This window comes from Drosophila busckii, chromosome 2L, assembly GCF_011750605.1.
Source record: "Drosophila busckii strain San Diego stock center, stock number 13000-0081.31 chromosome 2L, ASM1175060v1, whole genome shotgun sequence".
In the NCBI taxonomy this organism is placed as follows: Eukaryota; Metazoa; Arthropoda; class Insecta; order Diptera; family Drosophilidae; genus Drosophila; species Drosophila busckii.
This window is the reverse complement of record NC_046604.1, coordinates 66,717-92,945: the sequence shown is the minus strand read 5'-3', so window position 1 is coordinate 92,945 and position 26,229 is coordinate 66,717. Positions and strand designations below refer to the sequence as shown.

Genomic DNA, 26,229 nt, shown 5'->3' with positions numbered 1-26,229 from the left:
CAGTTGTTGAGTACAAGTGCGAATGAGAAGAGGCGAAGTTCGAACATTGTTAGAGCGAGAGATCCGTGTTCGTCATCGCAATCGTTATCGCTATCGTTATCACAGGCGCACAATATTATAATAGATAATACTCGCTAATATGTAGGTACCTGCATCTCGCTTGCACTTATTGTTAACTGGTGCTACACTGTCGCCAGATCTCCGACCGCCACTTTTTAGTAAATCTGTTATCATGTCGGACGTACAGGTGCGGTCACAAAAAAATCAAATCAATAATTAAAACTTAAATCAATAAATTATTTAATTGCAGGAATTCAACAAAGCTGCTGAGGATGTCAAGAACCTGAACAGCACGCCGTCTGATAATGATCTTTTGGAGCTCTACGGACTTTTCAAGCAGGCCAATGTGGGCGATTGCAATACCGGTTAATAAAAGAAGAATAAACTGTGGAGTATCCAAGACTTAAGCATTTTTTACTCCACAGATAAACCAGGCTTCTTAGACTTTAAAGGCAAGGCCAAATGGGAGGCTTGGAACAAGCTGAAGGGCATGACGAATGGCGACGCGCAGACTGCATATGTTGAAAAGGTCAAATCTCTGATTGCCACCGTGGGTCTAAAGGCCTAAATCAGATAACGACGATTAATGAAATTTGCATTTGTCGCACGAGCTTTTATAACGCACAATGTCCACTCATGTACAAGCACAATCACATTTAATATTGAAGCAGTAAATGTAATTAAAAATTAAATATTAATTCTGTTCAAGTTTGCGAATTGCGCTGTCGCTCGTACACCTCACGTTGTAGCTCACGCAAGTTGAGCTCCAGCGTTTCAACGACGTCGAAGTTCATGTCCTGGCGCGCCTGCTTAATATAGCCCTTAATAATGTTGATTTGCTCAATGAGCGGATCATCCACGCTGAACTTTGTGTTGGCTGCCTGCGGTGCTGACCAATTGTTCAAGGATTGCAAGTCGGACTAGCGAAAAACAAGTAATTAATAATTTGTATCAGAATTAGCTATTGGTAACACATACGCCTTGGGCAAAGCTGCCGCTGCTCTGATCCGCATTGGTGCTAGGTCCAACTGTATGTCCAGCACGCTCATATGCCTCCATGGCCATGCGTTGCTCGGTTAGAATTCGCTGTTCGGTTTCCATGCGTTTGCGTTCTTGTATTTGCCGTATAAGCGCCTCATCCGGCAGAGGGGGCAGCGACAACATGCGCTCCTTAATGGCTTGCACACAGCTTAGGCGTATGGCCTTCTTTAGCGCTTCCTCGCGGCTGCCCGGCTCCGAGTGTATCGTCAATATTCGTTTACTACGCAAGTCAATCTGCTCCGCCACCTGACCAATCTTGCCACGCAACGCGCCCGCATCGGCAAGAGTAAATATGGTCTCGCCCTCGTGCAAGCTGTTGACTATCTTCTGGTACATCTCCAGATCGGGCGTAACATCTTGTTGTAGCTGCCTAATCTGTTCATAGACTTGAGCCAGCAGCGGGCGACAAGTGCGGCTTTCTTGCATGTCCTGACGCGTGTCTAGTAACCAAAGACAATGCTGGCAAAGGCGTATGGCGCGATCTTCATGCTGCTGCAGCTGATGAAGTGGCTCACTGCGACTGGCCGATAAGCTGGCCAATTGCACTGCAAGCAGGCGAAAGTTAATACAAACTTGTAATAAAAATACTTGACTTACTGGCATTCTCAAGCGGCAGAAAGCGTGAGCAGTCGTGGCACATAATCCCACCACAGAGACGACAATGATGCTGACGTCGCGCTATGTGAAAGCTTTTGGCGCAGTTGGGACACAGCTTGACGGAGCTGCCGTCTAGCCAAGGCACGGTCTGTTGTTCATGCTGCTTACGCTGCACTGCATCCATGGGTAAATCCTTCAGCAAACGATGCAGTCGTATTATGAGCTTGTTTGTCTCACTGGCATAACGCTCCAGGCGTGGATTACGCACAGTTTGAAAATACTCCAGGTAGCTACGCTCAGCGCCTACAGTCTGCCGACTCATAAAGTTGTAGACATTGAAACGCGTTCGCGCATTGCTCGCTTTTGAGCCAGCTGCTGCTCCAGCTCCGGCATTAGAACTAGCTGCTGGTGCGCCTGCTACAGCACGCTCGCGGTCATCCTCAAAATTGTTTAGTATCTTCTTCTTGGCTTTGGTAAAGATGTCTTTGAACACGGACTTAAGGGCGTCTTCCTCCTCTGCGTGCTGGCGTGCAAAGTGCTCGGTGAGGAAATCTATTGATTTTAAGTCGGCCCGACAAATGGGACAGAGGAAACCCTCGAGTATCTCATCGCTGGCAGTGCTGGGCTCCTCCTCGCTTTCAAATGGATTGCTGGACATGCTGTCAATGAGTTGACAATTCAGTTTAATAAAAAGTTGTTTTTGTTTTTTTTTTTTTGTTGGCTGGGTGTGGATGGGTTACGCAGTCGTTCTTGTACCTGCTTATCGGAGCTTTACCTTTGTTTAATACTGTGGCCAGCTTACTGCGCACTCCTGTGGAATGTAGCCAATTTAATTATAATTTTAATTTGCATTAAATTTTAAACAAAACTCCCCCTCTATTTCCATTACTGCTTACGTATTTATATTTACGTAGCTGTTAGTATTATTGCCAAAAAGTCTTAAATAATACCAAAATACTAGCAACATTAAGAAACTCGCAACTGATTTTTAAAATATATGTATTAAATATCAACAAATTATAAAATTATATTATTTAAATACTTTAAATTTTAATGCAACTCTTCTTCCTCGTCATCGTCACTAAGTTGCTCATCCGTTCTTGACTTGCGGGACTTGTCCTCCAGTTCCCGTGCCAACAACTCCTTAAAGGCTTCGTATTCCGGCATGGTAACATGACATATTTTAGTGGCAAATGATTTCTCCGACGTGTCCGTAATCTGATACAGTCTATTATTTGTAGTCGGCTCATTGGGATCTGCCTTCAGTGCACGAGGCTTGAATAAGCCCAAGCGCACTAGAAATATGTGACGACAACGCAAATCCTCAAAGGGCAGCGTCAATGCAGCAGATTTTACAATTTCAGGCACTTCAATGCGCATCTCATCCATCATATAATTAAACTTTTGCTCCATAAGCAACTCTGGCTGAGATATCAAATCCGGACTATTCATTAGCAGCTTCCAAACGTTTTTGTTTGTGGACACACGGCTCTTCAAATAACCGCTGAGCGAGAGTAGCTGATGTGCATCGTTGACGTCCAACAACTCTGGATATTTGGTAAGTAGCAGATGCAACAGGTGCTCGCCAAACTGACAGGCGCGCCAAATCTCCAGGCTGTCAATGATGCGGTCTGGTCTGCGTTTCAGTAGCGTAGGATTGCCGGTAACAATTCTCAAAAAGTTGACTGTCTCCAAGCCGTGATTCTGAAATGTCTCATGAGCACGGTGCCATATTTCGGGTGTGTAAATGGCCAGCGTGGGCTCAATTTTAACAGCTTCATCTATATGCACCTGCTCCAGCTGCAGCGTTTTAGGCACCGCCGGCTTTGCTGCTAATTGACGCACTGCTAAGCATGAGAACTGAAAAGCAGCTATAATTATTTCTGTCAATATATAAATAATTGCTTTTACCTGTTTTTGTTTGTTAAATAATAGTTTTCTTAACATGCTTAAAAGTCTTTTGCACAAACAATAACAAAGATCAGCTGATTAGAGATGCGCAATAAAATAATCGGAAATATCAAGACCGGCTCTTACCATCGTTAACAACGCTGTTTTTTATTTAGTAAATAAACTTTGTATCTTTGTATTTTAATCAAAATGACTAAGAGCAAGAAGCAATTACGCGAGCTGCAAGCGGTTAGAGAAGCAGAAAAAGCCCATACCGCCCAACTGAACACATGCAACGATGCATATACAAGAGGAGCATTCAGCTATCTTCGTTTTTTGGTGCATATATTGGCAGCGGCACAATTCACATATGGCATTTATTATTATTTAGTGAAAGTACACTTCCCGAAGCACGTGAACGAGGAGGATGAGCTCAAGACGCGTTGGGGCGGCAAGTTTAAATACCTTACCTTTTTGGATGTTATTATTCAGGCCATATATCATAGCGTGGCCTTAGCAAATGATATTTTTGGCAGCAATGTGGTCTCAACGGAATCAAAATCTGTGCTACGTCGCACGCGTGATTATATATTTGCAACGTTTGCATTTCCGATCGCACATAATGTTTGCATATCGTTCTGGGTGATTTATCTATATGAGCGCGAACTCATATTTCCAGAAGCGCTGGATGCCATTTTTCCTAGGTAAGATCAGATGTGCTAAAAAAAATATAAATGCCATTAAATATATTTCATTTTCAGCTGGCTTAATCACATGGTGCACACTAATGTTGCCCTTTTGGCAATCATGGATATGTTTACCTGCTTCCGTCAGTATCCCAGCCGCATAGCAGGTGTCACAGGCAATGTATCGTTTATGCTGCTCTATATAATTTGGGTGCACATTGTACGCTATTTTAGCGGCCATTGGGTATATCCCCTGCTTGAAGTGTTACCTTGGGCATTGCGCTACCTGATGCTGTTGGGATTAGTTGGCTTTAGTTTGGCTTGCTACTTTGTAGGAGAGGTTGTCAACAATATTGTGTGGTCGCCGGAGTTGAAGCTGTTAAAGCAGAAGAAGATCAAACAGGGTTAAAGTAATTTGTTACTTAAAAATGTTAACAGCAAAGAGATTTGTCATTCTACTTGTTGGCTTCAAAGAGGCTACTTCTATACATATTCCAACTTTGTAAATGTGTTTAAATTAATTAAAAGAAAAACGTCATTAAAATACGCGGTAATATGTTTTTAAATTTTTATCGATAATTTGCACTTGTTACACGACTAAATGTAGTGGCAAAAACTATTAAAAATTTGTTATGTTCATGTAGCTATTGAGAGTAAAATTAAAACAGCAAGCAATTTGCCAAGTTTTCATTTATAAAATTGTTGTGCAAACTTTCCAAAACAAAAAACTATAATCGTGTATATGTATTTCGGACGTGTAAAAGGCCTTTAATTAAGTTGGCAGAACTTCTGGCAGCACTGGTGACGGCAAGGCGAATGAAAATTGGCTAAACAGCAAGCCAAGTGAACACAATAATGGAATTGTGTTAACTTTAAAGCACATGTAAGTCAAAACAAAAGCAATTGAAGGAAATATGTGAATACTGTGGAAAAGATTAACAATTTCCTGTGTGCATAGTTTTTCCGTTCGGGCTTTGTTTGTTGGCTGGTAAGTGTGTGCGTGTGTGTGTGTGCTGCGTGCGTGTGTATGTGTTTTTAGCGTTCAAGTGCGAGCGAGATAGCAAGACTTGCGTTTGTGTGGTATAGCAGTGTTGCCACTACGTTACTTCCACTACAACTTGGTAGCGCCGCACAGCTGATTTTGATATGTTACCGTGCCCCTGCTACTGTTTATAACAGACCTATCTTCTCCTCCACTTACCATGTACAATAACAGTGGATCGTTGTTGTTTATAATTAATTGCAGAAAATGTAACTCGCGTCGCCAAGCTAACTCTGTCTATCCTCATCAACATAGGCCGTCTGCAGTTTCCACCTTGCATTGCCATTGCTACTCGCTGTCGTCGTCGTCTTGGAACACGCACACTGCCAGGCAAGAAGAGCGGCGGCAATATGCCAATGAATGATGTGACGGCTGCACTTATCTATTCGGAACACGGAAACGGCAAGACAACGAAGCACTCAAAGGCGTCAATAACAACACCTACACTAATTGCAACTCCACCACCACCCATAACAACAGCAAGCAGCATGACAAACTCCTCCAAGGCAGATATCGTTGCTGCCGGCGGCGCTACTGCTGCCGCCCAGCTTGGCAGCATGTTGGCTCCCAACGGACTACCACTGACAAGCATCCAGGGCCAAAAATGGCAACAGGTTTTTGATCTAGATAAAATGATCAAACAGTTGCGCACAGCTGAAAAAACACATCTACGTGGTGGCACTGGCAGAGGCAGTGGAGCTGGAAGCAGCAGCAGCAATGAGACAAAGCAGGCAGCGCATGTGGTACAAGTTCAGCGCCTAAATGCAGCCGACATGGCATACTATGATATGGTGCCCAAGCAGGCGACACGCGACATAGTCATCTGTAATGCCTGTAGCGGCAGCTACACTAAGGCTGGTTTCAATAATCACATAGCGTTGCAGCATCCTAATATTTGGGATGCTACATCCAACAAGCTGAGCAGTAGCGTGGAATCTGCGCGGTCCATGGCGACAGCAGAGCACAGTCAGGAGGCAACAGAGCTCGCAAGCTCACCTACAGATACTTCGTTGGCCTCTTGCCCGAATGGCTCCAACGGCTCTACACCATTGGCTGTGAATAACAATGCGCATGCATCTAGTAGCTCAACATCAGCAACGTCGTCGTCATCGCGTCACAAAAGCAGCAGCAAGAGTAGCAGTTCCTCCAAAACCAGCAGCAGCAGTACTGGTCGTTCGCGTTCCAAGTCATCTAAGAATCGCCATCATGCGGAATCGCATCATAAACCTGCTGGCGCTGGTTCCAAGCGTAGCAGTGCCAATATAGCGGTAGCACCACCAGCGCCCACTGTCAAGGATGAGCCACAGACTGTAGCAGCTGCAGCACCAGCAGCCATAACGGTATTCAGCTCCTCTTCCAACTCTTCCTGCTCACTGCCATCCACGCCACTGCTGGTAAATGTTGCAGGCAATGCCAACGAGCATGGGAACAGCTATTCTCCCGCGTCTGCGTCCTTGCAAGAAGACGCACAGCCAAGCAAAAAGAAGGTAAGCGCATAATCAAAAAACGTCAATTCGAATTTCATAATACTCAACTAAAATTTCATATGACATTTTCAGCAGAAAGCGGCAACATCGTCGACACTTGAAGCGACATCGCATCATCGCAGCAAATCTTCCAAGGAGAAGCAGACAGCGCCCATGTATGAGCAGCCACAGCAGCAGCAGCTTAGCGAACTGGATCAGGCTGTCTGCTCAATAACTGAGCAGCAGCAGCAGCGGCAGCATCAGGTTAATTTAGCTACAGGAACAGAAGAGCCACTGCCCATGCATAATACATCCGATGATAATTCTATATCATTAACGCTCGACGACATGCTGGATAGCAAGTTTATCAATGAGATACTTAACACGGTCGAGTCAGATATACCCTTTGATGAAAGCGCACTGGACACATCTCAATCGCAGTCGCAAACACAGCAGCAACTGCTCAACGATGCAGCAATGCCGCCCACTAAGCGCTTGCGCTATGATGATGGCGGTCTGCAGGATACAACTGCTTATGCCAATACGCTCTACCAACAGCAGCAGCAACAAACATATGGGGACCAGCACAATCATCATCATCATCATCATCACCATATGAGCGCGCACATTGCTGCCAGCCAAAGCCCCAACAGCAGTCTCAGCAATCCGCTTAGCTCGCTGCAGTCGAGCATTGCCAATACGCTGAACAACAATCAACAGCAGCAGCAACAACAATTGAAGCAGGAGCTAAATGATCAAGCTGCAGCGCAGTTCAATGTCTATAATGTGCCCTCACTTACGGATGATGCAGTCGCAGACAATGGCAATGAGCACATGATGCTGCCCAGTATTATCTATGAATTTACAGCCAATAATCAGGTGTCTGTGCTGGATCAACAGAGTCAGAATCAGGCCATAGCCGAGTTTCTAAATCAAGCTGGCTACGATCATCTTGATGTGAATGTGCTCCAAGCGGCAGCAGGCGAAGCGCAGGGCGGAGTAGGCGTTGGCATGGCCAATCATTTTAATGAAGAACTATGCGATTTTGATTTTGCAAAACTGGAGACTGTCAGCGCGGAAGCCAACCATACAAAGACTGTCAAGCTGGAAACACAGCACCAGCCAACCCAACAATACCGTAGTCGTCAATTTGAGTCTACAGCACAGCCACATCGCCAATTGTCGAATGCCAAACATTTTGAGGACTCCGCCTATAATATGATGTTCTACGCCGGTCCGCCTCGTCCATTAGCCATGAATACCTTTAATCTAGTAAAGCTGCCCAATGGCATGGGCGCCACGCTGCGCAAGAATCTGTTAATGACGCGCAAAGCCAACAGTTTGCTCTCACTTAATGGGAGCAGCAATGGCAGCGTTGTGGGCACACTGGCCCGCACTCCCCCGCCAGCACCTAGCGCTCTCAATTGCAACGGAAATGGCAATGTTGCAGCTGCGCAACAACAACAATTTCAGTTGCCACGTGGCAAAACAATTTATGCACAAAAGTGCAGTATTATTGCGCAGGAACGTTTGCGCTGCAACAAGCGTGCGCTGGTGAATCGTCTGGTCAACAATAGCAACAGCAACGGCAATAATGTGATGACAGTAAAGCGCTTGCATGAATTGCTATCGGGCAAAGTCAAGGACAAAGAGAAAAACTTGGAACACAACGACACTGGCGAGCAACTGCAGCAGGAGGAGCAACAGTCGGAGCAGTTGAAGCGCACGCATAGCTTTTATGAAAAGCGACGCAAGTTGCTAAGCTCGCCTAGTCAGCAACGACAGTCGCCGCTTGGCAGCAAGCGTCATATGTTGCGTGCTAGGCCCATGCATTTGTCATTGCAGTTGCAAGGCGGCGTCGCTGGTGTTAATGCCATTGGCAGTGCAAGTCCACAGCAGCAGCTGCTTAAGAAGCAACTTATGCGCACACTTTCCGATAGCGGCAACAATATACTCGGCACTGGTGGGAGCAGCGTTATCACCAACAATGGCACCAATAATCCCTGGAAGAGCAACAGCTCCCCCGGCTCTACAGGCAGCGATCTGATGCGTGTTCTTGTTTAAAAGAAGCAAGCAAACAAACGATTATACATATAATTATTATTACGATTACGTATACGTAGCGCTATGTTAGTTACTTAAATTTTAATTTTTTTAAATCAATTTTCATTTTTTTAAGTGATAATTAGTTTGGCTACTTGATTGTATGTAGATTTTTTGTTAGTCTATGCATTAAGTTTAATTTAATCTATGTTAGCTTAAATAGCGTTATGTGTATAACAACTAATTTATACAATGTAAACTTTTAAATATATAATATACAAACGCATGCGAAACATTTTTAAATTGTGTTTCTTAATTACAATCGATAATAAACACAGCATTTATCGATAGACATTTCGACTGCCCTGGATTGTCAACAGCAGCCGGCCTGCAGTTTGTTTACGTTTATTTATAAAACAGTGCAAACAAAAATGCGTTGGGCGCTTGCATTTGTTAGTTTCGGTTTGCTGTGCAGTCAGCAAGTGCTGTGCACCTTGACGCCAGATAACAAAGCTAAGACCAAGCAGAAGGACTCAAAATATTTGCGTGGTCCCCAGGACCTCGATGTATTTGGGCTAGACTTAATCTCTCCCGAGCCTACTGCCAAGGATATACTTATGCACCATAATGCATATTATAAAGACACGTCTTTGCGGAACTTTAATAGCACCGTACTTGGCTATGTCACACCTGTAAGTTACATATTGTGGAAGTCTTTTAATGGGCGCTAAAGTGAATTTACTTATAGTGGAATTCACATGGCTATGACGTGGCCAAGATGTTTGCCAAAAAGTTTGACATGATATCACCAGTTTGGTTGCAAATTGTAAAGCAAGGCGACGCCTACGCGGTGGCTGGCACACATGATGTAGATCCCGGCTGGTTGACGGACGTGCGACGGAAGGGCAAAGTGCAACAGCAGGCAATGATGCGCACAGTCAAGAGTAACCATAATTGATTGTTGTCCACAGCATTTTTTAAGCTCTCTTGCTTTTTCGCAGTCTATCCGCGGGTTATATTTGACCATTTTACCGATCGTGATATAAAGCTGTTGCTTAGTGAAGTCAATGAACGCACGCAGCTCAACGAGGTGCTCATCAAGACTTGTAAGGAGCACGGCTTCGATGGATTAGTGCTAGAGGTGTGGTCACAGCTAGCTGGACGCATTGACGATAAAATTCTCTACTCCTTGGTGCTACAAATGGGTGAGTGCTTGTTTTAAACCTACACGAAATACTTTTAATTTAATATGTAATTAGATTAAGTTGCACCCGCGGTAACAGCATGCTTGTTTAAAATAAATCAATTTTTTATACATTTATAAAAAAAAAAAAAAATTTAATTTAATCTTTTGCCATTGCAGCCAAAGATTTACAAAAACAACAGCTACGTCTGATATTAGTTATACCGCCGCATCGTAAAGACGTTCCCAATATATTTGGAGAAAAGCATATGGACAAGCTGTACAAACATGTGCATGCCTTTTCGTTGATGACATATGACTATTCCAACGTACAGCGTCCTGGTGCAAATGCTCCGTTGTACTGGATGCGTAAAGCTGTCGAGAACATTGCTCCAACTGGTTGCCACGACATGCAGGCAAAGCGCGCAAAAATACTGATGGGCTTGAACATGTACGGCAATGATTATACACCAGATGGTGGTGGCCCCATTACTTTTGGTCAATATTTGGAGCTACTGCGGCATGTAAAAAAGCCTTTGACTCATGACGAGCGTGATGTCGAAAATTTCTTTGAGATCAAGTGGGTACTACTTAGTTTTTCACACTTTTCAATTAACGTTTTGCCATGCATTTTTTCCACAGAATTGAAACTGGGCGTCATATTGTATTTTATCCTACACTTTATTCAGTTCACGAGCGCATCAAGTTGGCTAAAGAGCTGGGCGTTGGATTGTCCTTATGGGAGCTAGGGCAAGGCTTGGACTACTTTTATGATCTCTTCTAAACAACGAGCAATAAACTCTAATATCCTTTTTTTACAAAGAATAGAGATATAAAGTACGATACCAAAGTTATTTTGTCCATTAAAAGGTTTGTTCAAAATTAAACACAAGCACCGCCGATAGGCAGTGCTATCGATAGGTGTGGCGATGTTTTAGGAATTTCTGTATCCCTCGGAGTAAAACATAGTTCACGCAATTAGATTTGTACGTTTATGAACTCGCCGGTTGTTTTTATTGTTATTTGTTAATTGAGTACAGTATTAATATGCGTTGGATTTACGCATGTTTTGTTATATTGCTTTGTGCGCTTATATTCTGCGAATATATGGCCGATTTTGTTGTGCTTCAAAAGTGTAAATGGCCTGAGATACGACGTAAAAAATATGTGGACGATCCGTTGAAGGCCATGGTTATAGCCGATCCGCATTTGTTGGGACCGCATCGTGGTCATTGGCTAGACAAGTTGTATCGCGAGTGGCACATGACCCGTTCCTTTAAAGCCGCTTCGAGGCTGTTCCAACCAGACGTTGTATTCATACTGGGCGACCTGTTTGACGAGGGTGACATGGTTAGCGACAAACAATTTCAGGAATATGTATGGCGCTATCTGCAAATGTTTAATCTACCTGCTGGCATACCGCTTATCAGCGTTGTGGGCAATCATGATGTTGGCTTCCACTATAAGTGGGTACCTTACATTCTATACTAGAAGATGTTTTAATTCAATTATGTTTGCTGCTTGCAGAATGCATCCATTTTTTATGACCCGCTTTGAGAACTACTTAAACTACTCCAAGGTACACTTGTATACCATCAAACAGATACACTTTGTGGTCATTAACTCAATGGCAATGGAGGGCGACAACTGCTTGTTCTGCGCCGAGGCGGAATCGGCACTAATCAATATATCGAGTACATTGCACTGCATGCAACATCCACATGTGGCTGAATGCGCACGCACACGTCGTCATCCGTATAGTCAGCCCATTATAATGCAACATTTTCCCACATATCGCATATCGGATAAAGCATGCACTGAGCGTGAAGCACCTGAGATTGAAAGATTCCGTGAGCGCTATCATGTGCTATCCAAGGACGCCACCGATATGTTGGGTCAGCTGCTGAAGCCGCGTTTGGCGTTTGCTGGACATTCGCATCATTATTGCCACAACATTAATCGCCTGGGCATAGACGAATACACAGTAGCTTCGTTCAGCTGGCGAAACAATGTCAATCCCAGTTTTATGTTGGTAGGTCAAAACAGTCGATTGTTTTAATATTTTTAATTACAGATTTTTATTTTTGCAGGCCACAATTACGCCGGATGATTATGCGGTGTTCAAATGCAAAATGTTGCCGCAACAATTTGTTGTCAATAGTTATTTGGCCGCTGGTTTGATGTGTTTGATGCTGTTAACCCTGCGCGTTAGCAAGTTTTTAAAGAGACGCTCCGACAAGAATGAGGAGGAGAAGCAGCGTAAGCGTCAATAGCTGCCAAGTTAAATCCCGAGCAAGGTATTCTCTAAATGTGATTCATGGCCAAATTAGGGTCTTAGTTTAATTAATATAAAGCTAGACTGTGCACTATTTATTATTAATTGCCATATCAAAAGCTTGACACTGACTTATTTTTCAAAAGTTAAATATACCATGTTTATGTAGTATATTGTTGTATTTATTCAATTTTTATCACAGACATAATGCTTGCTAAGTCACATGGAATAGACACAGTCTGCAGACTACTTAAGCGATAAATACTTATAAACTCTTGAACAAATTAAATAAATGTCAAGGGACTACACTGCAATACATAAAAAGATACTACTATTTAACATGTACAAACAAATTTGAAATTAATTACTGAACTACCCACAACATTCTGTGTGTACAGGATATAGGATAAAGCAATGCCAAAGTAATGTTTCAATAAAGCAACATGGACTCAGAAAGTGTTTTAACTAATGCAAAATTCCTGAAAGTGATTATGATTTAATTAAGTTATGATTTAACTTGCTCATAATAAAATTTTTATGTTTTAAATTGGTCTATAAATCTTAATAAGATAAATCTTGAAGTAACAAGATTTTTAACAGTTTGTTGTTTGGTTATGCTTCTATATACAATAAAATTTATAACATTTTATACACTTTGTTCTCTTTGCACATTGCCAAATCTCTAAAATTATTGTTTGAAGATTCATAAATTCCTGTACTTCGTTACATATGTGCGCCTTAAATCCAAACGAATTGGAACTGCAGCTTAAACTAAACTATTGTCTGAGTTATACTAAGCTATTTACATAACATTCATGTGCGTTCTATTAAGTTAACTTGCGCCTGTGCAGGATGATTGCGTGCAAAGCACTCCTTGGGCAGAAAACGATGTAAGACTGGTGATATTAGATCTGGATCCAGTGTTTTTATATCGGTGGGTTTGGTCAGCAGCGAAACAATGCTGCCCACCACAATAACTGTGGCCACGCCAATGGGATTTATCCAGTGATATGATAGACGATACAATGGAAACACCTGCTCCTCATCTACCCAAACATTCTCAGCTTGCGTTACATTCGCTGCACAGCCCTCCACTGACACATCCAGCTTCTGTGAGTTGAGCTCGCCAGCGGCAATGGCAAACTGTGTGCCGAACGATATCCAGCCGGAGAGCAGGGCGCTTGCAATGCCACCAATGGCGGTGCCAATATTATTAGCCCAAGGCACTAGCATGCCCAGCGTGAATAGCCCAAAGGTTGTGCCCGCTGCAATTGCAGTCATAGATGTGCAGATGCTCAGAATGCCACTTAGCTTTTCCAGCACCAGCACCAGCGATAAGGCAACTCCGCCAAGTACTATAACTGTAGATTTCACCAGTATGGTGGATGCGCGTTCACTCGGCTGCATCTTAAAACAGCCACGCACAATGTCCTCTAGGATGACCAGCGATGTGGAGTTCAGCACCACAGAGAGCGAGCTGAGCGCAGCGCCAAATATGCCCGCTATGAAGAGTCCAGCCATGCCATGTATGTGTCCCACACTCTGCACCACATACAGCGGCAATAGCTGATCGTCGTGATTAATCATGCCCGCACTTAAAGGATCGCAGTCCTTGTACTTTTCATAGATGAGCATGCCCACAAAGCAGCAGACGCTAACAAAAGCAGCCACGCCTATGGTGAAGATGGCCATGGAGGCGCGCGCCTTCTTGAGCGACGGCAGCGACATGTAACGTTGCACCATCGTCTGATTGACAGCATTAAAAGATGTCCAGTAGGAAAAGCCACCGATGAGCACACTCCAAACGGTATGACGCACATATGGCGACGGATTTATATTCGTAAATATCAAGCGACCACCTTGAGCCGCATCGTCAAACAAACTGTCCAGCCCATTGGCATAATATGTGCCCAAAGCAGCCACTGCTATGACAGACAGAAACATCACCAGTGTCTGCCAGGCGTCCGTATGCACCACAGCCTTAATGCCACCCACAAAGGTATAGAAAACACAGACGATGACAATAACAGCAGCAATCAAATGCAAATTGAGACCAGATACTGCAAAAGAAAGTACTAATAATAAGTAAAATATTTAATGGTATAAGCAAACAAACTCACCTTGATTTAAAGCTATAGCTGGCACATAGACAATAAACGGTAGAAAGAGTATCTGCAATAGGGTAGCTTTAAGTTTGAATTAAATGACATATCGCATAATGTTCTTACCTCATCCAAAATAAACATAAACGATGCTATACTGCGTATAACCGAATGAAAACGCATTTCCAGATACTACAAAAAAAGAAGATAGCTTATTAGACAATATGAGTCAATATATAGGTAAGCAGTTTACTTTCAATATTACAAATCAGACGCCTAAATCGCTTATTATGGACTTATAAGTTTTAAGTCAAGTGTTAAATATTTAAATTACACAAGGCAAACTATTTTTATCTATCTACGATACTTTGCTTTTTTCTTCGCACTTTGCTTTAAACTTTCTGTTTATATTTGTGCTGGTTTTAGCACCAAACAAATGGCCTATCCGAATACTAAATTATTTACATATATTTATATTCTTATTAAAGAATTCATTCAGCTTTTTTTTATCAAACTATAAACCTCAGCCTTAATAACTGCCATAAAAAATAGTACAATCAGCGTATACCAATATTAAAAAGCTTATACAATAGAAATCAATATGGACACGCGAACTTAATACATTTGTTAGCAACACAAGCTTGCTAAATTGAAAATGTAGTTAATTTGCCATGTTGAGGACAGTTGGAAACAACAATTGTCAAGTGGCATAGAAAATTTACGTTTGTGTACTTTGTAATTAATCATAACGGGACCGGGACCTATGAGCAACAAGTGGGCTGTACAAAGTCCAAATAATTGAATGACTCTTGCTCGTATTCGATGTCGTCTTGTTGACGTCTTTGCTTAATTAAAATAATGTGTGGCAAAATTAAACAAGATGTCGATGCGAATCATTTACTGAATACACGCTCCGTATTTATTTTATCTTTATGGTAAAAGTCTGGCCAAGTGCTTATCACAGACGTTGTGATTCGCTCTATAATAAATACCTTTAAGCATTTTGATTAAAGCAATTATAGTAGTATATAGTTTAATAATTTTTCGATCATACCTCATATGATGAACCGACACGTAATGCCGCAAATACTGGTATATAAACATAGGAAACAGCAAAGCCCTGTAGTATAATGGCAATGGCTATAAACCAGTACTGTGTGCCATAATTATATATCTCAGATGTTGTGCCAAGTATTGTAACGCCCGATATATAACTGTAGATAAAAACAATTTAACACAGATAAGTTAGGCACTGTGTCAATAGGAGCTAAGAGCAGCCACTTACCTGGCTATTAGACTCATGGCAACGGGAAAAACTTTCAGATTACGCGAGCCCAACAAATACTCGCTCATCTTTTTGGAACCAAAATCATGTTTACGAGTTTCTGTACCTGTAGTGGGCAGCGTGGGCTCCACTTCCTCCAGAGATTTCTTATCTTTTCTGTAAAAATTCTTACATTACCCTTAGTTTTAGTTAGAGCTTTGAAAACTTACTTTAAACAGCCAAAGTAAATGCCCGTGCCTGTGGACAGTAAGATCATGCCCAGAAACACGATGTAATCGGTCACACCAAATTTATAGACATCAACCTGAAATTTTATTACAGTATTTATTATATGCTTATACGGCGCTCATAAATGTTATTAATACTATTTGTTTATCAACAGCTTGAGGTGTACTCGAAGCAAAGTTTATTAAAATCTATAGTGGGCAATAAACTAAATCTTTATAAGCTGCATATGAAGTGCTATCTAATTAATGTAATTATTTTATTGAGTATACAAAATAAATTACATTTTTAGCTGTCAATTAAAAATTACATCCGTGTCAAGTAGATAACAATACGTTGACATCTTTTGAATATTATCTATCAATACAGCAAATGTCATGACAACACATTTATTAAAAATATCATTGGCGCTCTTATCAGCAGAGCTATAATAAAAGAGCAGACGCTGCAAATAAATGCATTATATATAGATAATATACAAAAGAGAGTTATTACAGGGTATACTGTAGTCGACTGGAGTCATTTTGTCAGCATAACTAATCCGTTTACTATCAAATTGTTAATTTTAGTATTTTGATAAATATGTTAACTATTTGACGTCTTTATAGTTATTAATTCTTATGCATGCAGGGACTTTGACCTCTTTATGCAAGCTGATTAAGAATGAACTTTGAGACTGCCGGTCTTCAGTTTCCAAAATATTACGTATACACACACACACAGACTAAGTTGGGGTAGAGACTTTCGCGCACTTAGTCATGCTTACCTCTTCCATGTTTGTGTTATAATTCTAATTTGCGTGAAAGTGGATGCCAAACAGAGAAATGCCGCTTACGAAAAGAAACAACAAACCAAAATACGCAGCGAACGAAACGAAGAGGGAGCAAACTACGCGGCACTATGGGAATGTAAATTTACTACACGTTGTATCTTTTTGTATTATGGAAACTTTTAGAAAACAAGGCGTTAACTTTGTACTGGAACTCACAAAAGTCACAACACATTGGCATTTGTGCAAGCCGAAAACCGAAACTACGTTAACACATTGATGCGATAGACAGGAATGCAAATGAAAACGAAAGCATAATTAAGCAAAATAGAAAGTTGTTGTCAAAACGTTGTTCTTGGCGGCGGCGGCGGCTGCTGCTGCTGGTCGATTCTTTCAAAAGCGAAATGATGAACAAGTCTTGTCGTCTGCCCTGTATTTGTTTTTGTTCTTGTCATCACACGCGTCACATTCACACACAGTAGACCCGTTAACCGCTGCCCGAGCACGTTAAAGAACCGACAACAGCATTTGTTCCTGCGTCTGGCACGTCTCGTACTAAACTGAAATGGGGAGAGCGCGTGCGTTGGGTTTGGGTAGCCAGCAGCTGGTAGAAAAAAAAGCTCCCACTCTCACCCCAAATGCCAAGCGGCTGAAGCTGAAGCTGAGCAACATGTGAATGCGTTCGGTGAGAGCGTAAGAAAGCTTTGAATATCAGAGAGTAACTAAAGAGCGATCGAGATTGCACTTTACCATAAGAACGGAAATGTCACGAGCTTTTAAGTTCAATCACTCATTATTAAGAGAAAGCTTATTTGAATAAAAGACGCAGCTTATGTTAAATTTTAAGAACACTTAATGTACAAGAAACCTTTAAAAATTCTTGTCAAACCCATTTCTATGATTTTCTTGACAAATAGCTGTCATTTTGAGTCCATATGCGTCTTACCCGTTTGGAAGCAAACACTGGCAGACCAAGGGGCCACGCCATACCGCAATTAGCCGAGAACAAAACGCAACTGGCAATTGGCAATGTCAGATTGTTACACTTGCATTGGCATTTCTACCCAAGTTGTTCTGTTGTTCGCTTGTAATTAGATTAAGCATACGCCGCGTTGCCAGTTGCCAGTTAAAAAACATTAGTTAGTTTTAACGCGCTGCTCTAATTGATTGTACTCCAATGAGCAATTCCAATAGCTCGCCCGTTCGGCAAACAAAACTCACTTTTAAGCGCAGTCCACAGAGCAATCTCGTCGACTATGAGCAACTCTCGAGTGGTTCTCAATCTTTGAAAGCAACTCAATCGTTGGCTCAAATTGCCACAAACAGTGCAGGCAATGGCAAATTGCAGCTCACACTGAGCGCTAGCAAGATAAAGCTGCAAACGCTGCAACAACAGGAGGAACTCAACCAGGATGCAGTGCGTCGCAAGTCGGCGCCACAGCTGTTCACCTTTAGCATTGCGCCCAAGCTGACAACTTCTGCAAGCGCAACTGTACCACGCCTCCCTGCCTATATGCCGAGCAACTGCATTCCACGCTCGCATACGTCTGTGCTTGCCTTAGAGCAGCAGCAATTGTCCAACCACAACAACAGCTCTACGGACAGCAATAGTGAGCCAGGCGGCGGTAGCTCCACTTCGCCAGAATCGCTCCTGGACCATATACTCAGTGCCGCCTCGTCCGTATCCGTGCAGAGCAGCAGCAGCGCCAGCAATGCTACTGTCGCCATGCCCAATCCAGGCGTCTTTAGTCGCATTCCCATGCCGCCCAAGCCCAAGCGGCTGCTCAGCTTGAAGGCGTCACCGGAGCTGCGTGTTTCACCGCCTACGCCGGATAGTGGTGTGCAGTCAGAACTGTGCACGCTACTCTTGCCTATTGCACCAACTGCGGTTATCTCAGACAACTATGATACGGCCTCGATAGCTTCTAATCGCATGCCCTCACCGCTGGGCACACCGATGAATTCATGCTCATCAATCGCCTCGTTGCAGCCCGCAGTGCAAAGCGTCAACATAAGTTTTCCGGATGAGCTGAAATGCGATATTTGTCTAGATTTGTACACAGATCCGCGCACGCTGCAGTGTCTACACTCGTTCTGCCTGCAGTGTCTGCTCAATGAGCAGGCTAAGGAGGAGACCGTCTGGGAGGAGCGTTCCAGCTACAGCTTGCGCTCGTCCACGCCAGACATTGCCACGGAGCTGGCAACGGTTTCGCCAGCCAGACAGCGTGGCACCAGCTTTAGTCTGCGCAGCAAAAAGTCTCTGGATCGACTGGCGTTGCGGGTAAGCAAAATATTTGAAAGTACAGTCAGTTACAGACTCTACACTAATCTACACATCTCCACAGTTAAGACACTACACCAAAAGTGAGGTTGAATTGAAATCTCAATCCATTATATTCTTACAGAGCCTTTCCTGAATCTCAATTCTATTTACTTGCCTTATTCCAGTCCAAAAGTGATGCCAAGCGCTCAGCATCAGCATGCTCTTCCAGATCTCGCTTAAATCTGCAGGCAAGCTTTACCAACGATCCGGAAGTTGTGCGTTATATTCGCTGTCACATTTGTCAATTTGGCACAGAGCTACCGATGCCAGGTGGTGCTCGCCAGTTACCACAGAACTTTATGCTGGTACGGCGCATTGAATACTTGCGCCTGCAGGCAGGAGACGATGTCATCTCACGTGTCTGGTGCTCGCTATGCAGCGATGAGATAAGCGTAAGTGAGACATACGAAATAGAATTAGAGAACGTAAGTGTTGCTCTTCATAGGCTACTTACCACTGCATTACGTGTACTCTCAATCTCTGCACGCTGTGCAAGGAGGCGCATGAACGTCAGCGCAGCACGGCGACCCATCGCATAAGGAACATATTGGAGCTGCGACGCGCTCGCAAGCAGAAGCAACAACAGCTTGGACTGGGCGACAGTAGTCAACTGCTGCTTAAGTGTGGACTGCATGGCTTTGAATTCAAGTCCTACTGCATACCATGTCAGCAGCTTGCATGCCCGGATTGCCTGGTGTTGCAGCATCGCAATCATCGCCATGAGACTGTTGCCAAGGCCTTCACTCAGCTGCAGGTGTCCAAGCAGCTACGCGAAGCGATGGACCAGACGCGTCCACTCTGTCAGTATGCGGAGCACTCGATTGAGCGTTTGAATGAAATTGCGCGTGGCATCAATGCCAAGTGCGATGATATTCAAGCACAGGTGGAGAGCTATATGAACCGTTACCAAGAGGCACTGCTGGTACATCGCAACACATTGCTGCAGCAAATCAGTCGAGCCAGAGAGTCCAAAGTGGAGCTGGTAGTAAATCAACAACTGGATTTGGGTATGTAATAATCTGCTATAATATATTCTACTTACAACATTTGTTATTTAGAGAAACGCACGCAGCATGCTCTGGAGACTATACGATTTTGTCAGGAGCTTTGCGACTTGGGCGCTGACGTGGAGATTCTCAGCTATGCACGCATGCTTGTCAAACGCTTTGAGTACTGTCAACAGTTTAAGCCACCAGTGGATCCCAAGGCAGGCAAGCTATAAATATAAACCAATTGTTTAATAACTCACTTATTTGTAGATTTCCGATTCATTGCATTTTCTGGCGAAGATACGTGCGCCGAGCACCAAGGACCAGCATGATATACCTCTCTATGGCATCATTACCATGCAAACTGTGGAGCCTGCTTTGTGCACGTTGCAATGGGAAGGCTTCTCGCAGCTGCGTCTGCATAAGAAGGTGGACTTGATGCTGCTGACGCGTGATGCCGACGGCGTTAATCTGTGCCATGGCGGCCTGGAGATTAATTGCATGATTAAGTACAAGGATGCGAGCGCCAAGTTTTTGCCCATTGAGGTATCCGATCATCGCGATGGCACCTACAGCATTAGCTTTGCGCCTGATACACAGGGCACGCTCTTGCTAACGGTTAGCATTAATGAGCGTCAGATTAAGGGCAGCCCTTATACGTTTCATTCGCGTCAAGTGCGTCCGCATAGCGGCATCTATCATTGCTGCGCTTTTTGCTCTAGCAAGGGCAACAAGAGCGTTAAATGCCACTGTGAGGGACGCATGGTTGGCTACGAGGGCTGCGGTCATGGGCACGCCGGTCATCCCGGACGCAGGCATTGGTCTTGCTGTGGCAATGTGCTGGAAAACTCTGAATGCAGCGTAGCCAATAAATTGCTAAATGCTTAGACTATATAGAGCCCTAAACGCAAAGATAAACGCCAAAAAGATTAAACACAGTCTTTACAGGATAATACTTTATTTAATTCAAAACACATCCCGTAAATACATAGTATATAAGTTTACTTTAATGTCTTAACACATTTAAAAAATGGCTTACACTTTTGCGGTTAGAGAGCTCTATATGTTACACTTATACATACATGAATAGATAAGTTATTTATTGAATATTAGGTAAAACATCAATATGTGTTGAGCTTTATAGTAAAATGAATGGATGACGTGAAATTACGTATGACAATTATTTATACGTTTACGATTTCGGCTCGATCAATCCTCGTTGTCAGAGTACCAGGAGAGGCGCTCCTCATAAAATCGAATTACCATTTGTGGAATTTTTACATTGGCTATAACCGATGGCACCATTTCAGCTTGATCGACGCCTTTGAACTGTATAAGGAATGTTAGACGTCCATTATTATCAGATGCGCCCAAAATCTTTTCAGCTTCAAGGCCGCGATCAAAGCCAGTGCCATCCGTTGGCCCATTGATGCCATTTTCTTCCGGCTCGGCACGAGCTGTCTTGCTCCCTGGAGCCGCTGAGAAAAATTATGAAATATCATATAGCATTGTCTCGAATATTCTTGTAAAGTATATATGTATTTATATTAAAAAGTACTGCTTACTTGGTTCCTCGGACTTGCGTTTGTTGACTGAGATGGTTGCGCTAGTACGACCCGATTCCTTGTTTTTGGCACTGCTATGTGGTCTTTCCTTTTTTGACGTGCCGCCCGATGTATTGGCCTGTAGAAATAGAAAAACATTTAATATTATTCAATGTTGTGAAAATGTACAAAATAAAATGCACAACGTACCTCGTCCTTGCGACTCAGCTCATATTGTTGTATTAAGTCCTGGCAATCGAGATTTCCCTCCGGCTCCCAGGTGTTTTCAGTTTCGGCATACCCCTTCCACTTTAGAAAATATTCCACCTAAACTTATAAGTTCATATTACCTCCTTTTTCAAACTCTTCCCTCTCTTTCGGCGCGCAACGTATACATACCTTGCCCTTGCGAACGCGACGATCTAAAATCTTCTCAACAGCGTATTCCTCCTCTTCAGCTTCAGAGGATGCGTTGTTCTCAGAATTCTCCTTTGTTTTTACCATTTTATATGTTAAGTTATTCTAAAATGTGAGGCAAAAATTAGGGACCGCGCTAAGACATGCACACATGCACACATACACAAAAAACGAATCCAATTTATGTGTATGTTTATGAACAACAATACTGATTATAATGCAAACAAAACACTTACAATAAGTTAAATAGATATTAATAAATATTTGCAAGACTTTTTCCACTTTTTTCCTACTTTAGTTAAATATTTCTGCAAAAGTTTTGCGCGTTACCAAGCCAGCCGCCTTCAGTGTGACCACAGTAGAACCGCGAATTATCGATATCATAGGCTTATGTTAAGTAGCTACCATGCGCACAAGTGCGCGCTTCCTCATCAGTTTAATCTGGTATTTCACCAGATGAATACAAATGAAAAGAATTGAGATGCTTGAATTGCTCTTTTTCAATAATTATGAATAACTAACAAACTATTTTGCTGAAATTTAAATATCGATAGCCACCTATTGCGGCAAACGTTGTCATGTGAATGGCTATTTGATGAAATTGGCAGCCCTTTCAGTAATAGCTCCGTTATAAAGCCGACGCTTGTAATATATTAGCGCCATAAGTTTTTTTTGATTGGAAAGATGCCGAAAATAAAGAAAAAGCAAGAAAGTTCATCGGCCGATAGTGACAGTGGTCCAGAAGATGTGAGTTCAAGTCGACGCCTATAATTTACAATGCTTACAATAAAATTTTTGCAGCGTAATCCACCGGCTAGCAAGAAAGCCAAAGCAAATGCCGGCAGTGCTGGTGCCGCCAAGTCAAATGTAGCTGATAGTGGAGATGGTGAAAATGTCTGGACATTAGAAGGTATGCGACAGGTACGCATAAATGAATTCCGCAACGTGAAAAGAGTCGACATTCGCGAATTTTACCAAAAGGATGGCAAAACTTTGCCCGGCAAGAAGGGAATCTCACTGTCGGCAACCCAGTGGCGCAAGCTACTTGATATGGCGGACGAAATCACACGCGCATTGGAAGCATAACAAAAAAAAACCAATGCGCCGTAGTACTAAGAATTTGTCTATTATAAAAATTACACAGATACTTATCTAAAAATACAAACAAATGTTAATCAAGCGTTAGCATATTTTGATAAAAGTTAATTAATTAGTAGGCTTTCAAAAGTAAACCACTAGCAAGATTATCAGCGTCAATAGCACTGCAAAAGGAAGCCAGGTCTTGATAAAACCGCAAATGCCCACATAACGTCCACATACGAAGAGCCAAAAACATAGTATAATCATGTTCCAACTATTGCATTCTTTGTAGCGCATGTTGCACAGCGCTGTGGCCACATGCGAGTGACAATTGTCGCAAAACAAATTGTGCATGCGTGTGCCATACAACACGGATGCCTTGGATACAGCCTCGTCCCACGCATAGGCACCACCCTCTACATTTTTTGGATGCAGTCGCATGTAGCGCGTGGGACGTCCAAATGCCATGTTATCCTCCGTCACTAAATACGGCCCGGCAAAGTCACGTATGATGCCATTGCTCATGCAAATACCCATATGTCCAATGAAAGGTAGTATCCAGGTTAACACGGGTATTGGTGTCCATACAATACAAAAGGGATAGCGATCCAGGGCTGTGTCAATTGGCGGCAGTCGTTCCAGCACGCGCTCGTCTCCATCGCTACCATCGCCCATTGCTCTTTCTATGTCCTCCGATTGCTGTTGGTGCTGCTGTGTATTATTCGACATGTTAGATACAGGTGTTGCTACCTCACTACTAACTGACTCACTAAACACTATTGTTATGATTCCAAATTATTTTCCTATTGTAAGCAGCGCACTACTGATAAGGTGGAAAAATCTGGTACACACACAAACAAAAGTGAGTACTTTGTTTACAAGTCAAAGCCCATCGGCAACACTCTTGCCAGTGCTGGTAAACGTAAGAACGTGCTAAGTGCTAAACAGCTGTCTACAGCAAACACTCTATAAAGAGAAATCATAAATGGCTGTGCATTATGTCAAGTATTGAGCTCAATTAAAATTAATGAGTTCAAAACTGTGCTGTAAACTTGGTAAAAATAAAAATATAGATATATAGCGTTTGCCTAGGATGTCTTGACAAAGTGTTGCAAAAGGCTCATAGGCAGCACAACCTGTAGCAAAAGTAGAGCGCAATACTATTGCAGTATATTAATTAGGTCATTTGAGGCTGTTGCAGATATGTCGCAGGTGTTTATAAATGGCGCAAGAGACGAAGCCAATGTGCGGGACCATGACAGCTTAGGTTTGTAACTAAAAGAACAATAAAATGTACAATTTTAATCGAAGCTGCTTGCTATACAACAGATGTGTCCATACAGGAGCTCATAAAGGCTGCGGCAGAGGCACGTAAAAATGCGTACTGTCCGTACAGCAACTTTGCAGTTGGTGCTGCGTTACGTACTTCCGATGGCACCATATACAGTGGTTGCAACATTGAGAATGGCGCATATGCGGCTAGCATATGCGCTGAAAGAACGGCTGCTGCCAAGGCTATAAGGTAAAGTGTCCTTCTGTTTAATGAGCAATGCAAGACAATTATTATTTACAGCGAGGGCAAGCGTGAGTTTGTGGCCTGTGCTGTGGTGGCTCAACAGGATAGCGGTTTCACCACCCCTTGCGGCGTCTGTCGTCAGTTTCTGTCCGAGTTCGCAATGGATGGCAAGGATATACCACTATATGCAGCCAAGCCCACAAACTTGCCACTGCGTGTGCTATGCACAAGCGTGCTGCAACTGCTGCCCAACAGTTTCAGTTTCCAAAATGGCAAATAGGCCATAAAAATAGTACCATTTCAAACTATGTGCAATAATAATTTTAATGTGAATACCCCAATTCACCATTTGTAAACCAACCCTCGATTTGTTTTGTTATTCGTCGATAAACATAATTTCTAATACATATAAACTATTTGTATGTATTGCTTTTAACCGCTTGGCAGCGTTATCAACGCTTATATATACAGCTGACTGTCAACACATTCCGTCCATTTCCACTTGGACGTTTGAAGGTGACGGACCCGCACGCTCGCTCGTACATTTGTCAGCCGCACAAGCGTTTGGTTATAAATAAAAACTCGCCCACGCGTCGTCAATATTATTAATTATTGTTATACATGTCGCATCTGCTGAATGGTTTTGCGCAGCCCGCGTTACAGGAGACTGTTGTGCCCTTTGGTAGCTTAGGTAAGTGCAATCAAAAGCTGTACGCCTCAGTCTAGCTCAATGATTTCAATACACAGATGCTCCGGCGCAGGAACTGCTTATAGCCGCCTTTGCTGTCCGTCAACGTGCCTATGCGCCATATAGCAATTTCAAGGTAGGCGCTGCCTTTCGTGCCACATCCACCAATATCATTTTCCCAGGATGTAATGTGGAGAATGCCGCATTTTCACCCACATCATGTGCAGAGCGCTCCGCACTCACCAGAGCTGTCAGTGATGGCTACCGGGAATTCTCAAGCGGCGCCGTTGTAGCTTATGAGCCGGACGTTTTCACCTCACCGTGTGGTGTCTGCAGACAGTTTATACGCGAATTCGCCGGCCACACCGATATGCCGTTGTACATAGCACAAGGGCTGGATGAGAGATCCGCGGATCAACCTTTTACCAGTGATGATCCTGTTTTTTGTACTTCTATTTTTAATTTGTTGCCCAACAGTTTTAAGACTTATTGCAAGTAGATTAAATGTTCAGTTTATTGCACGTTATGTACACATATATATATTTTAATTTTAAATAAAAGCTCTTTATTTTGCACAAATATTTTCGTGCTTATTGCATTCAAACTTATAAATAAATACAGGTTCCCATATACATATATAATTATGTACGTAAAGAGTGAGAGCGAATTTATACAGCTGATTAGAGTTTAACCAATTTATTAGCGAGTTCTTGATGTTGATTAGATTCTGCGAGAAATGATAATAATCTTGATAGTCAAACATTTTATTAGATGTTGCTAATCAATGTGAATGAAAGCTTAAACTTTTTCGTAAGCAATCTAATCTATTAACTAAAAGCTTGTCAATTTGTGGTATACCCCTTTCTTCAAGTTCAATAATGATTCAACAAACAACCAATAAATTTTACTGCAAGCTCGCAAAACTAAAAAAATAAAGTTAGTTAATCAGAACTTGGCAATACCAGAAGCAGTTCCGATTTGCTAAAATTAATTATAATTAAAGATACT

At 42.7% G+C, this 26,229-nt stretch overlaps 14 protein-coding genes across 18 annotated transcripts; 9 read left to right on the top strand and 5 right to left on the bottom strand.

Moving 5' to 3' along the window:
• Positions 1-174: 174 nt before the first annotated feature.
• Positions 175-768, top strand: LOC108596958 (acyl-CoA-binding protein). The gene is made up of 3 exons (XM_017983207.2): positions 175-247; positions 311-425; positions 486-768. Exons 1-3 carry the CDS (start codon positions 233-235, stop codon positions 626-628), a joined length of 273 nt encoding a protein of 90 aa, XP_017838696.1. The 5' UTR covers positions 175-232; the 3' UTR covers positions 629-768.
• LOC108596951 (rabenosyn-5) lies at positions 700-2,583 on the bottom strand. Its single transcript, XM_017983194.2, has 4 exons — positions 2,474-2,583; positions 1,699-2,357; positions 1,039-1,646; positions 700-980 (listed from the first exon to the last, which is right to left on the bottom strand). Exons 2-4 carry the CDS (start codon positions 2,354-2,356, stop codon positions 765-767), a joined length of 1,482 nt encoding a protein of 493 aa, XP_017838683.2. The 5' UTR covers position 2,357; positions 2,474-2,583; the 3' UTR covers positions 700-764.
• A 165-nt stretch (positions 2,584-2,748) lies between these two features.
• Positions 2,749-3,677, bottom strand: LOC108598169 (transcription termination factor 4, mitochondrial). The gene is made up of 2 exons (XM_017984822.2): positions 3,610-3,677; positions 2,749-3,558 (listed from the first exon to the last, which is right to left on the bottom strand). The coding sequence occupies exons 1-2, from the start codon at positions 3,643-3,645 to the stop codon at positions 2,749-2,751; spliced, it is 846 nt and encodes a 281-aa protein (XP_017840311.1). The 5' UTR covers positions 3,646-3,677.
• A 23-nt stretch (positions 3,678-3,700) lies between these two features.
• LOC108599568 (androgen-induced gene 1 protein) lies at positions 3,701-4,806 on the top strand. The gene is made up of 2 exons (XM_017986485.2): positions 3,701-4,292; positions 4,350-4,806. The coding sequence occupies exons 1-2, from the start codon at positions 3,799-3,801 to the stop codon at positions 4,681-4,683; spliced, it is 828 nt and encodes a 275-aa protein (XP_017841974.1). The 5' UTR covers positions 3,701-3,798; the 3' UTR covers positions 4,684-4,806.
• Positions 4,807-5,061: 255 nt separating this feature from the next.
• LOC108594246 (serine-rich adhesin for platelets) lies at positions 5,062-8,905 on the top strand. The gene is made up of 3 exons (XM_017979361.2): positions 5,062-5,157; positions 5,521-6,803; positions 6,876-8,905. The coding sequence occupies exons 2-3, from the start codon at positions 5,667-5,669 to the stop codon at positions 8,844-8,846; spliced, it is 3,108 nt and encodes a 1,035-aa protein (XP_017834850.2). The 5' UTR covers positions 5,062-5,157; positions 5,521-5,666; the 3' UTR covers positions 8,847-8,905.
• A 304-nt stretch (positions 8,906-9,209) lies between these two features.
• LOC108607540 (chitinase domain-containing protein 1) lies at positions 9,210-10,866 on the top strand. The gene is made up of 5 exons (XM_017998425.2): positions 9,210-9,517; positions 9,574-9,769; positions 9,827-10,030; positions 10,189-10,588; positions 10,651-10,866. The coding sequence occupies exons 1-5, from the start codon at positions 9,257-9,259 to the stop codon at positions 10,790-10,792; spliced, it is 1,203 nt and encodes a 400-aa protein (XP_017853914.2). The 5' UTR covers positions 9,210-9,256; the 3' UTR covers positions 10,793-10,866.
• A 142-nt stretch (positions 10,867-11,008) lies between these two features.
• Positions 11,009-12,727, top strand: LOC108607541 (metallophosphoesterase 1 homolog). Of its 2 annotated transcripts, XM_017998427.1 has the most exons (4): positions 11,009-11,474; positions 11,536-12,040; positions 12,099-12,305; positions 12,486-12,727. In XM_017998427.1, the coding sequence occupies exons 1-3, from the start codon at positions 11,056-11,058 to the stop codon at positions 12,279-12,281; spliced, it is 1,107 nt and encodes a 368-aa protein (XP_017853916.1). In that variant the 5' UTR covers positions 11,009-11,055; the 3' UTR covers positions 12,282-12,305; positions 12,486-12,727. The 2 variants fall into 2 exon arrangements, with proteins under 2 accessions (XP_017853916.1, XP_017853915.1); XM_017998426.1 differs by having other exon boundaries at positions 12,099-12,727.
• Positions 12,728-12,877: 150 nt separating this feature from the next.
• Positions 12,878-17,668, bottom strand: LOC108607538 (sodium-coupled monocarboxylate transporter 2). Of its 2 annotated transcripts, none has more exons than XM_017998419.2 (7): positions 17,611-17,668; positions 15,880-15,974; positions 15,671-15,826; positions 15,440-15,599; positions 14,512-14,577; positions 14,404-14,455; positions 12,878-14,343 (listed from the first exon to the last, which is right to left on the bottom strand). In XM_017998419.2, exons 1-7 carry the CDS (start codon positions 17,650-17,652, stop codon positions 13,097-13,099), a joined length of 1,818 nt encoding a protein of 605 aa, XP_017853908.1. In that variant the 5' UTR covers positions 17,653-17,668; the 3' UTR covers positions 12,878-13,096. The 2 variants fall into 2 exon arrangements, with proteins under 2 accessions (XP_017853908.1, XP_017853909.1); XM_017998420.2 differs by lacking the exon at positions 17,611-17,668 and adding an exon at positions 16,662-17,229 and having other exon boundaries at positions 12,879-14,343.
• Positions 17,669-17,789: 121 nt separating this feature from the next.
• Positions 17,790-20,884, top strand: LOC108607537 (tripartite motif-containing protein 45). The gene is made up of 5 exons (XM_017998418.2): positions 17,790-18,945; positions 19,113-19,379; positions 19,433-19,994; positions 20,046-20,194; positions 20,247-20,884. The coding sequence occupies exons 1-5, from the start codon at positions 17,842-17,844 to the stop codon at positions 20,862-20,864; spliced, it is 2,700 nt and encodes an 899-aa protein (XP_017853907.1). The 5' UTR covers positions 17,790-17,841; the 3' UTR covers positions 20,865-20,884.
• Positions 20,885-20,999: 115 nt separating this feature from the next.
• LOC108607545 (heterochromatin protein 1) lies at positions 21,000-22,199 on the bottom strand. The gene is made up of 5 exons (XM_017998431.2): positions 22,174-22,199; positions 21,920-22,042; positions 21,731-21,847; positions 21,542-21,659; positions 21,000-21,454 (listed from the first exon to the last, which is right to left on the bottom strand). Exons 2-5 carry the CDS (start codon positions 22,022-22,024, stop codon positions 21,186-21,188), a joined length of 609 nt encoding a protein of 202 aa, XP_017853920.1. The 5' UTR covers positions 22,025-22,042; positions 22,174-22,199; the 3' UTR covers positions 21,000-21,185.
• A 351-nt stretch (positions 22,200-22,550) lies between these two features.
• Positions 22,551-23,084, top strand: LOC108607549 (RNA polymerase II transcriptional coactivator). Its single transcript, XM_017998437.2, has 2 exons — positions 22,551-22,684; positions 22,739-23,084. The coding sequence occupies exons 1-2, from the start codon at positions 22,622-22,624 to the stop codon at positions 23,021-23,023; spliced, it is 348 nt and encodes a 115-aa protein (XP_017853926.1). The 5' UTR covers positions 22,551-22,621; the 3' UTR covers positions 23,024-23,084.
• A 19-nt stretch (positions 23,085-23,103) lies between these two features.
• Positions 23,104-23,894, bottom strand: LOC108607546 (transmembrane protein 222). Of its 3 annotated transcripts, none has more exons than XM_017998433.1 (2): positions 23,788-23,894; positions 23,105-23,728 (listed from the first exon to the last, which is right to left on the bottom strand). In XM_017998433.1, exon 2 carries the CDS (start codon positions 23,690-23,692, stop codon positions 23,159-23,161), a length of 534 nt encoding a protein of 177 aa, XP_017853922.1. In that variant the 5' UTR covers positions 23,693-23,728; positions 23,788-23,894; the 3' UTR covers positions 23,105-23,158. The 3 variants fall into 3 exon arrangements, with proteins under 3 accessions (XP_017853921.1, XP_017853922.1, XP_017853923.1); XM_017998434.1 differs by having other exon boundaries at positions 23,105-23,725; XM_017998432.1 differs by lacking the exon at positions 23,788-23,894 and having other exon boundaries at positions 23,104-23,781.
• Positions 23,895-24,121: 227 nt separating this feature from the next.
• LOC108607548 (cytidine deaminase) lies at positions 24,122-24,900 on the top strand. The gene is made up of 3 exons (XM_017998436.1): positions 24,122-24,284; positions 24,347-24,539; positions 24,591-24,900. The coding sequence occupies exons 1-3, from the start codon at positions 24,221-24,223 to the stop codon at positions 24,811-24,813; spliced, it is 480 nt and encodes a 159-aa protein (XP_017853925.1). The 5' UTR covers positions 24,122-24,220; the 3' UTR covers positions 24,814-24,900.
• A 65-nt stretch (positions 24,901-24,965) lies between these two features.
• On the top strand, positions 24,966-25,772 carry LOC108607547 (cytidine deaminase). The gene is made up of 2 exons (XM_017998435.2): positions 24,966-25,224; positions 25,281-25,772. The coding sequence occupies exons 1-2, from the start codon at positions 25,155-25,157 to the stop codon at positions 25,718-25,720; spliced, it is 510 nt and encodes a 169-aa protein (XP_017853924.1). The 5' UTR covers positions 24,966-25,154; the 3' UTR covers positions 25,721-25,772.
• The last annotated feature ends 457 nt before the right edge of the window (positions 25,773-26,229 follow it).

Bases quoted from the DNA above. Each gene is read 5' to 3' on its own strand.
- LOC108596958 (XM_017983207.2), top strand. The intron at 426-485 runs GTTAATAAAAGA...TTTACTCCACAG, and splicing joins TGTGGGCGATTGCAATACCG to ATAAACCAGGCTTCTTAGAC.
- LOC108596951 (XM_017983194.2), bottom strand. From the start codon at position 2,356: ATGTCCAGCAATCCATTTGAAAGCGAGGAGGAGCCCAGCACTGCCAGC. The intron at 1,647-1,698 runs GTAAGTCAAGTA...GCCTGCTTGCAG, and splicing joins TCTGCCGCTTGAGAATGCCA to TGCAATTGGCCAGCTTATCG. The intron at 981-1,038 runs GTATGTGTTACC...GTTTTTCGCTAG, and splicing joins GCGGCAGCTTTGCCCAAGGC to TCCGACTTGCAATCCTTGAA.
- LOC108598169 (XM_017984822.2), bottom strand. From the start codon at position 3,645: ATGTTAAGAAAACTATTATTTAACAAACAAAAACAG. The intron at 3,559-3,609 runs GTAAAAGCAATT...GCTGCTTTTCAG, and splicing joins TATTTAACAAACAAAAACAG to TTCTCATGCTTAGCAGTGCG.
- LOC108599568 (XM_017986485.2), top strand. From the start codon at position 3,799: ATGACTAAGAGCAAGAAGCAATTACGCGAGCTGCAAGCGGTTAGAGAA. The intron at 4,293-4,349 runs GTAAGATCAGAT...TTTCATTTTCAG, and splicing joins CTGGATGCCATTTTTCCTAG to CTGGCTTAATCACATGGTGC.
- LOC108594246 (XM_017979361.2), top strand. From the start codon at position 5,667: ATGCCAATGAATGATGTGACGGCTGCACTTATCTATTCGGAACACGGA. The intron at 6,804-6,875 runs GTAAGCGCATAA...TGACATTTTCAG, and splicing joins CACAGCCAAGCAAAAAGAAG to CAGAAAGCGGCAACATCGTC.
- LOC108607540 (XM_017998425.2), top strand. From the start codon at position 9,257: ATGCGTTGGGCGCTTGCATTTGTTAGTTTCGGTTTGCTGTGCAGTCAG. The intron at 9,770-9,826 runs GTAACCATAATT...GCTTTTTCGCAG, and splicing joins AATGATGCGCACAGTCAAGA to TCTATCCGCGGGTTATATTT. The intron at 10,031-10,188 runs GTGAGTGCTTGT...TTGCCATTGCAG, and splicing joins CTCCTTGGTGCTACAAATGG to CCAAAGATTTACAAAAACAA.
- LOC108607541 (XM_017998427.1), top strand. From the start codon at position 11,056: ATGCGTTGGATTTACGCATGTTTTGTTATATTGCTTTGTGCGCTTATA. The intron at 11,475-11,535 runs GTGGGTACCTTA...TGCTGCTTGCAG, and splicing joins GATGTTGGCTTCCACTATAA to AATGCATCCATTTTTTATGA. The intron at 12,041-12,098 runs GTAGGTCAAAAC...TTATTTTTGCAG, and splicing joins TCAATCCCAGTTTTATGTTG to GCCACAATTACGCCGGATGA.
- LOC108607538 (XM_017998419.2), bottom strand. From the start codon at position 17,652: ATGGCGTGGCCCCTTGGTCTGCCAGTGTTTGCTTCCAAACGG. The intron at 15,827-15,879 runs GTAAGTTTTCAA...GAATTTTTACAG, and splicing joins ATTTACTTTGGCTGTTTAAA to AAAAGATAAGAAATCTCTGG. The intron at 15,600-15,670 runs GTAAGTGGCTGC...TTTTATCTACAG, and splicing joins GCCATGAGTCTAATAGCCAG to TTATATATCGGGCGTTACAA.
- LOC108607537 (XM_017998418.2), top strand. From the start codon at position 17,842: ATGAGCAATTCCAATAGCTCGCCCGTTCGGCAAACAAAACTCACTTTT. The intron at 19,995-20,045 runs GTATGTAATAAT...TTTGTTATTTAG, and splicing joins AAATCAACAACTGGATTTGG to AGAAACGCACGCAGCATGCT. The intron at 20,195-20,246 runs GCAGGCAAGCTA...ACTTATTTGTAG, and splicing joins AGCCACCAGTGGATCCCAAG to ATTTCCGATTCATTGCATTT.
- LOC108607545 (XM_017998431.2), bottom strand. From the start codon at position 22,024: ATGGTAAAAACAAAGGAGAATTCTGAGAACAACGCATCCTCTGAAGCT. The intron at 21,848-21,919 runs GTATGTATACGT...TTATAAGTTTAG, and splicing joins GTCGCGTTCGCAAGGGCAAG to GTGGAATATTTTCTAAAGTG. The intron at 21,660-21,730 runs GTACGTTGTGCA...CTATTTCTACAG, and splicing joins AGCTGAGTCGCAAGGACGAG to GCCAATACATCGGGCGGCAC.
- LOC108607549 (XM_017998437.2), top strand. From the start codon at position 22,622: ATGCCGAAAATAAAGAAAAAGCAAGAAAGTTCATCGGCCGATAGTGAC. The intron at 22,685-22,738 runs GTGAGTTCAAGT...AAATTTTTGCAG, and splicing joins GTGACAGTGGTCCAGAAGAT to CGTAATCCACCGGCTAGCAA.
- LOC108607546 (XM_017998432.1), bottom strand. From the start codon at position 23,746: ATGTCGAATAATACACAGCAGCACCAACAGCAATCGGAGGACATAGAA.
- LOC108607548 (XM_017998436.1), top strand. From the start codon at position 24,221: ATGTCGCAGGTGTTTATAAATGGCGCAAGAGACGAAGCCAATGTGCGG. The intron at 24,285-24,346 runs GTTTGTAACTAA...GCTATACAACAG, and splicing joins GCGGGACCATGACAGCTTAG to ATGTGTCCATACAGGAGCTC. The intron at 24,540-24,590 runs GTAAAGTGTCCT...TATTATTTACAG, and splicing joins GCTGCTGCCAAGGCTATAAG to CGAGGGCAAGCGTGAGTTTG.
- LOC108607547 (XM_017998435.2), top strand. From the start codon at position 25,155: ATGTCGCATCTGCTGAATGGTTTTGCGCAGCCCGCGTTACAGGAGACT. The intron at 25,225-25,280 runs GTAAGTGCAATC...TTCAATACACAG, and splicing joins TGTGCCCTTTGGTAGCTTAG to ATGCTCCGGCGCAGGAACTG.